Source organism: Mizuhopecten yessoensis, unplaced genomic scaffold (genome assembly GCF_002113885.1).
Source record: "Mizuhopecten yessoensis strain PY_sf001 unplaced genomic scaffold, ASM211388v2 scaffold10809, whole genome shotgun sequence".
In the NCBI taxonomy this organism is placed as follows: domain Eukaryota; kingdom Metazoa; phylum Mollusca; class Bivalvia; order Pectinida; family Pectinidae; genus Mizuhopecten; species Mizuhopecten yessoensis.
Genome location: NW_018408732.1, coordinates 169,711 through 178,029, shown reverse-complemented (window position 1 = coordinate 178,029; position 8,319 = coordinate 169,711). Strand labels below are relative to the sequence as shown.

Here is an 8,319-nt window from a genome sequence, read left to right as displayed (position 1 = left end):
ATGTCATGTTGTTCCCTCTACCGTTTTATACCTTGATATGTCATGATGTTCCCTCTACTGTTTTATACCTTGTTATGTCATATATATTTTTTTTAAATATTTTGTTTTCCCCAGCCAAATATTATATATATAATACTGATAAGTATATACAGATATATAAATAAAATGATAGGAACTGCCAGGGTTGGGGAGCCCTGGAGTCAGTCTCCTAAACAATATGGTGTCCTCACACAGGAGGGCTCTCGCCCATTTTTCTCTCTGCTAATTTTATCTAAATTCAAATATTTCAATTTCATAACATTTTTTTCATCTATATAACATTCAGAAATTTGATTGGGAAATAAAACATTTGTACATAGAGTATTGGACATCTACAGAACAAGAACATACTACATACCACATGTCACACGCATCCAGACGTGTTTACATATACATGTACAACAGTATCATCATCACTAAACATAAAAAAACACTTATACACACATATACATACACATATACATACATGTACGTACATAACATACACTCCTACGACCTCCATACGTACACACATACATGCATACACATGCACGTACATACGCATTTACATCAGCAAGTATGCATGCACCCACATACGTACACATGCATGTAAATACAAACATACATGTCCATTATTGCATGTATCCATATAAGCACCAGAAAATACATATAATGTTGATGCACTCTACTAACCCGTATTGTGTTTGTTTTTGGAGAGAAAAATATCAATCAACAAAACGACAAATTGTAGTATACAAAAAAATCTCAAAATAAATCCTTCCATTCCATCCATCTTTGATCAAATGTTTCATTGTATATTTTTTTTACTGATAAAGCTTTCTCAATATTATATCTGAATGCAAGAAACTCATTCAAACCATTTAAACTTAACTTCTGTTTTTTTCTGAAACAGTATATATATAATATTTTGTATACAAAATTATATAGTTAATGGGCATAGGAGCATTTTCAGTAATTCCAAAAAGTATTGTTTCCAACTTAAAATCAATGATTTTCCTTATTCTGCTATATAATCTCTCTTTTAAATCTTGCCATAGCTTTAAGGGCTGTGAACATTCCCAGAATAGATGTTCTGTAGTTTCTATTTGTATTTTACACATATTACAGATATTGTCATTTGACATTCCAATAGTCTTTAAATAGTTTTTAATTGGGAGGAAACAATTTTGTAATCTGTATTGAAACCATTGCAGTGTTGTGTCTTTTGTAACTTTAAAGACAATACTATATGAACTTTTCCAATCTATATTTCTAAAATTTTCTTTCAATACCCATTTTCTTTCTGCTGTATTTACTAATTTAATTTTACTATTTAATATGTCATACATGTCTTAACAACCTTTTTTTCTTTATGATAATATAAATATGACTTGGTATGAATGGCCTCTCCAAAGTTGTTTCTGCAATTAAGTTATAATTTTATTGTTTACAACATTGCCTAAAAGACTGGCATATACTATGGTAAATCAAGAAGTTTCCAGAGTTTATATTGTATTTCAGTTTAAAATTAAAAAAAATTAAAAAAACGTTATTTTGCTCTAATAGATCACAAACATTTTCAACATCCCGATCAAACCATTTTCGGACAAAAAAAAAGACTTCTTGCCAGTAACAAAAAGTGGGTTATACCGGATAGGGAGAGTTAAGAACTGCTTAATATATTTTACTTGTGTTACTTCTGAAACATTTACCCATGTCTTAAAAACATCCTTCCAAAACATATTACTAGTCTTAATTTTTTTAATAAAATCAATTCCCATATCTGATATATTTTCTACTGGAAAGTGCTCTGCTTAAAAAATATGGATCCAGCTTTTACTATTATTTTTCAGTAATCTTCGTATCCAAGTGGACTTCAAACTAGAAATGAACTAATTGATGTTATGTCATGTTGTTCCCTATACCGTTTTATACATTGTTATGTCATGTTGTTTCCTAAACCGTTTGATACCCTGATATGTCATGTTGTTCCCTCTACCGTTTGATACCCTGATATGTCATGTTGTTCCCTATACCGTTTTATACATTGTTATGTCATGTTGTTTCCTAAACCGTTTGATACCCTGATATGTCATGTTGTACTCTCTACCATTTTATACATTGTTATGTCATGTTGTTCCCTCTACCGTTTGATACCCTGATATGTCATGTTGAACTCTCTACCATTTTATACATTGTTATGTCATGTTGTTCCCTCTACAGTTTGATACATTGGTATGTCATGTTGTACTCTCTACCGTTTGATACCCTGATATGTCATGTTGAACTCTCTACCATTTTATACATTGTTATGTCATGTTGTTCCCTCTACCGTTTGATACCCTGATATGTCATGTTATATCCTCTACCGTTTTATACATTGTTACGTCATGGAGTTCCCCTTGCCGTTTAAAACCTTGTTATGTCATGGTGTTCCCTTACCGTTTTAAACCTTGTTGTATCATGGTGTTCCACTTACCGTTTTAAACCTTGTTATGTCATGGTGTTCCCCTTATCGTTTTATACCTTGTTACGTCATGTCGTTCCCCTTACCGTTTTATACTTTGTTATGTAATGTTGTTCTACCTACCTTTTTATACCTTGTTACGTCATGTCGTTCCTTTTACTGTTTTATACTTTGTTACGTAATGTCGTTCCCCTTACCGTTTTATACTTTGTTACGTCATGTTGTACTACCTACCGTTTTATACCTTGTAATGTAATGTTGTACCCTCTACCGTTTTAAACCTTGTTATGTCATGGTGTTCCCCTTACCGTTTTATATCTTGTTACGTCATGTCGTTCCCCTTACCGTTTTATACCTTGTAATGTTATGTTGTACTCTCTACCGTTTTATACCTTGTTGTATCATGGTGTTGCCTCACTAATTGTTTTATATTGGACACTCATTGGGATGCTTTGCCCTTATACATTCCCTTAGCTTTGTAGGTGAAGTGGGGATTTAATAATCTTAAGGTTCCAAGTTTGACCCCAGCAGTTTTCTTGTTTTCATCAAACCATTAAATTTCGAATGAGTAAAGTTCTGTAAAATATGTTTTATGGATTGTTTTTTTTGCAAAGGACTAAACAAAATCTCACAATAGCGACAACGATAATAACACAGTGTAACGTGTGGTATACTACTTACTGAGTAGAACTACAAACAGGAGCTTAGTGTCTACATGGTCAGTGCTTTTGATCGACGGCATTGTTATCCATAGAACACGGATTAAGTTTCTAAAATAATCGTTGAAATGTTTGGATTACAATTGTATCTAACACTGAACCACAAACTATGATAAACCCTTTGTTTGGTTTGCGACTCAATGGATGTAGCTGATGCCATAAGACATGCATCCCTATGTTACAGCATCCAAATTGTGAATCTGTTTCAAATGATTGAACTGTTACATTTGTATTGACGAGTATACAGTGTACTGACATGTCAAGGCCTAAACAACATTAAATAATTTGATAACGTACGTTGCGCCCATAAATATATATCTTTTATTGTTTTCTTTTCTACTAAGGTCCAGTTTGCCGTTGTAGTATGTATACCAGGTAAGTATACCATATACAGAGGGCACTTTGACGTTGATTTTTAGAAGGGTCATGTGAGCTTATGTCGTACTGCGGCGTCCGTCCGTCCGTCCGTCCGTCCACTTTTTCTTTGAGCGACTTCTTCTGAAGAACTTAAGAGCCTAAGGTTTTGATATTTGGCCTATAGGTACCTGGGATGGAGTGCTATAAAATTGACTCATTAAAATGACCTCGACCTACATTCAAGGTCGCAGGGGTCAAACATGTTAAAAACTTTGACAATCTTCTTCTCAAGTTTCATAAGGCCCAGGGTCATAATATGTTGCCAGTAGGTATCTGGGATGGAGTGCTATAAAGTTTACTCATTAAAATGACATTGACTTACTTTCAAGGCCACAGCGGTCAAATATGTCAAACGCTTCAAACCACTTCTCCTGAAGAACTAAAAGGTATAGAATTTTCATATTTGGCTGGTGGCTTCCTGGGAAAGAGCCCGACAAAGTTTGAGAATGAAAATGACCTTGACTTACTTTCAAGGTCACAGCGGTCAACAACATTTCAAACAATTTGTTCTAAAGAACCGAAAAGAATGGATTCATAAGAATTGGCTGGTAGCTTTTTAGGATAGAAATAACAAAGTTTGAAAAGGAAAATGACATTGACCTACTTACAAGGTCACAGGGAAAAATATGTCAAATAACTTCTGAAGAAAAACCAAAAAGTATAGAATCTTATAATATTATTTGGCTGGTAACAACAGATGGAGCCGACAAAGTTTGCGAAGGAAATATTTGTAGTGCAATATAAAATTTAATGAGAATATTTGGCTATGAATGCTTAAATATTCAGGTGAGCGATACAGGCCCTCTGGGCCTATTGTTCATTCAGTACCTCTGAGGAGTTTTTTCTTTGCTCGGCTTTATGCAACAACATACTGACTAGTTTAATAGGTTCTTCCAAACTGCCTTAGTATTTTGGTTTCCGTCACAAGGCCCCGATTGAATGCTACTGGACTATCTGTCCCCGAGATTCGCTGTGACCTTGTAGATGGAATCGATGTTAGCATACTTTAGCATGATTTGCATGAAAAATAAGTTTAATAATAAATTATCTGTCGCACCCAAGATAATTGTAAAATGTTTTTCAGCACCTTTGTCACTGTTATATATATCAGACATTCTCTTGGTTCACACAGTACCAGGTCCTCCAACCGAAGTAGTTGTGAGTCCCCGAACCTCCAGTGTAACGCTGACAGTAACACTGCCAACCAACTGTCCTGGCTGTGAGTCTGTCATAGTGAATTACTCACCTACTGGAGATACAGCCATGACAACAACATCAACTCAACAATGTGACCAGCAACCTTGTAATATTCCTACAGAAGACCTAACGGCGGGTACCTGTTACAGCTTCACAGTCTATACTCGGGGATCTAATGGGAACAGTACAACGGGTATACACACAACAGGCTGTACACGTGAGTATATGAGGACGTTAAAGTTAAGGACGTTGTGTCAGTTTCGTTGCTTTTGAATAACAGCAGTTTTTGATGCAAAAATTATAACAGTACAAAATTCACATATCTCTAGTATTTAATTTCCTACGCTCTTTGAAAATATTACAAAAATTCTATTCCCGCGTAAGTTTTGAGAAAACAATATCGCGATAAAAGTAAAAAAGAAATATAAGATTTTAACTCTACTAAATTTAATAAGTCGCTCCTCTTTCTCCAGTCTTCGTCAGCGTCATACATTACAGTATGTTTGTTGGAGATCAATTTTGCAATGAATATCATAACTTCTGCCCACAGTAAATCTGATAACTAAATATCCATACATAACATTAGCTTCTTATCTGTCACTCTTTTCCTGAAATTTGACATTGTCACTCACACGTGAAATGGTAATCCCATGCTCTGGTATTGTACCCCTTTCAACAAATAGAATATGACACTCTACAAGAAAGTGTACAGCAATATCAACAACAGTTTTACCACACATACAATACAATTGACCACAAAAGGTTCAAATACAAAGTATTAATACGATAGTTCAGATACTTCCGACTTTTCTTTAGCATTAGATTGTGACAGCATCTACTGCCGAGGAATGTCTAGGAATGTCTAGTTGTGTATGGCGCTCGAAAAGATAAGAAAGCCATCCATTTCTTACAGAGCTCTCTCCATTGTTGTTCGCGTGATGGAATGACTCGGTTCACGAACGTTTTTTTTCGCGAGATATTTAATCAGGTTTCCTCCTCTGCATTGTATGTTATGAAGAAATATTTTATGTTATTAAATGTCGTTTTCAATGCATGTCGGATATGAATCCTAGTGTTTTGACGTTTTTGTGGATGTATTTCGTGAAATTTTTCTGTGTTAAATAACCAGCATATTATTTGAATTTTCGAAAGGGATTGGAGCATTTATCATACTTATGTAAACGGACACCCAAAAGAGCTAATGACTGCAAACACATATGTCCGCAACGATAACATGTAATAAAGCTCAAATATAGTATTATACTATTATCAGTGGATACATTATGCGTATTAGGAAATACAACGAATACATCAAATTTAAGGGTTGAACATTACATACTACTACAATATACTTACTGTCTTGAGGTTCAGTCTGCATTTTGGAATGCCACTGAAAATAACATGATAAGTATACTAATGGTATAATAGTCATTGCGTATTACAATATTTACTATAATCATTACACTGTTCTCCCGAATCAGTTAAGTTAATGGTATGAACTACATGTATTGTATCAAGATTGTAACAACTCTGTGCTATATTCAAGAAAGAGTAAGAAAGGTTATCCTGTCGCAAGTAGAGTCTAGTGCTACCTTCAGTATAGGACTTGTGATCGTCAATAAATCCTTAAGTTTACATATTTAAAACAGAATATATATATATTTATGATATAAATTCTTTTTAAACAGCATCGTTTTACTTACTTCATAGAAGGAACTCCATCTTGCTCCCAGTGTACACAATGAAAAGTTAAAAAGTACCGTCTAATCCGTGAGATTTATGTTAAAGGTAAATGAAGTTCATTGGAATAGCATACTCTGTTCTGCTCAGCCCTTGGAATGTGACCCTACTTACATTTCTCCTTCCTCCCCCAATGCTTATTTTGTGAAAGTAAAATGAGTAAACAGCCATGCATGAATTGACAAAGTGTCATGACAGTTACACTTTTTACAAAATGTGTAAAATGCCCACTTATAATATGGCAAACTGTCAGACAAAACACTTTTTACTAATATGAGTGTTCTGTCGTCCGCTATCAGCCATCGTATACATCAATATGTATTGGCCAATCATAATTGCTTCCGGCATTTCGACTTTGTTGACAACAAAAACACGTGTACCAGTTTACCTTTTTCTTGCGATCGAGTTGTTTTCGTGATTATAATGGTAATAAGCGCTCTCAATATTATAGTTATTTTCATATTGCTAATTACTGAGAGAAATATATACAAATCCAACGTGCTAACTTACTTTGTGTCTGCTAAAATATCACTCCGTAACCAATGTTTACATTTGATCAAATTAATCGGAAGTAATTTTGATTGGCTCATGCGCCCTATTGTTAAAGGCAAAATGGCTGTCGATGTGAGCAGTCGAAATCACCTCAATTGAATAAAACGATGTAGCGTCCATAATGTATCGAGTACGGACATGACATCTAGTCAAGTGAGTGAAAAATGAATCAACTGAAATAGAGGTATAAATATTTTCTCTAACAAACATGTAAAACTCTCACAATCGCTGTCGTCCGATTTAGATGACAATACCCGCATTTTAAAGAGCAGTCGATAGCTGACCATAAACAGGCGACCGATCAGAGCCTGCGATTATGGTCAGTTTTAGCGGACTACATTATAACCAGATCATACCACAGGAATCATTACAAGTGTAATCGTATTTAATTTTAGTATAACACTTGTTTCAGTTCCAGGAAAGTCGAGTAAAAGAATGGATAAACAGTCCAATAGGGAACCGTGAAATTGTCTGTTCATTGCAACTTCACATCATAAACAAACAACATTGTTTTAGCGGATATAACTACTACGATGTAACCTCGAGTGTATTCGAGTCGTGTAACATGGAGTGTGTTTATACGTGCGTCACCCTGGTAAAATACTAGCCGCTTCCTGCCGACTCGGCTAGGGAGAATTTCTTTTTAGTTCATTCAGTAGAGTGTAAGACTAGTAAGTCTGGGGTCCCGGGTTCGACTCCTAGCGGAGGCATTGACAAAAATAATGTCCTATGTTACACGTGCAACTTCGGGTGTGTTAGTTGCTTAGAACACTTTCATTAATGTTTAATGAAATGCGAACTGTACTGTAAAAAGGATATATATTCAGACGACAGGTTTCAATACTATAATTATAGAGGATATAACATTCGTGTCCATATCATATTGAATTTGAACAAGTTTAATAAATGCAATATGATACGGACAGGAATGTAACTCCTATTTATTACATAACATTCATAATTTGAAAAAGAAATAAACAAAATTATGTGTTATGCGAAATGCAAAGAAGTTCCAGATTAAAGATAATAAACAGTTTGAAATGCAATGAAAATACTTATGACAAAATAATATTTGAAATTTATTTAAAATAACAGTAAAAATTACATATGGTATAGTAACCTATATATGTTATACCTGTACCTGTACCTGTTGTTGCGAAGGAATATATCCCCATGGTTTTGACCAATCGCAGCACCTTTAGGTTTTAT

General features: G+C 34.5%; 1 protein-coding gene across 1 annotated transcript in view; it reads left to right on the top strand.

Annotated features, from left to right (window-relative positions):
* The window catches only part of LOC110462587 (receptor-type tyrosine-protein phosphatase eta-like), an 80,291-nt gene that overhangs the window by 9,825 nt on the left and 62,147 nt on the right, over nucleotides 1-8,319 (top strand). Inside the window, exons 2-3 of the mRNA XM_021516597.1 lie at nucleotides 3,549-3,579; nucleotides 4,754-5,035. Of these exons, the coding sequence (XP_021372272.1) occupies nucleotides 3,549-3,579; nucleotides 4,754-5,035 (313 nt within the window). The remainder of the gene's footprint in view (nucleotides 1-3,548; nucleotides 3,580-4,753; nucleotides 5,036-8,319) is intronic.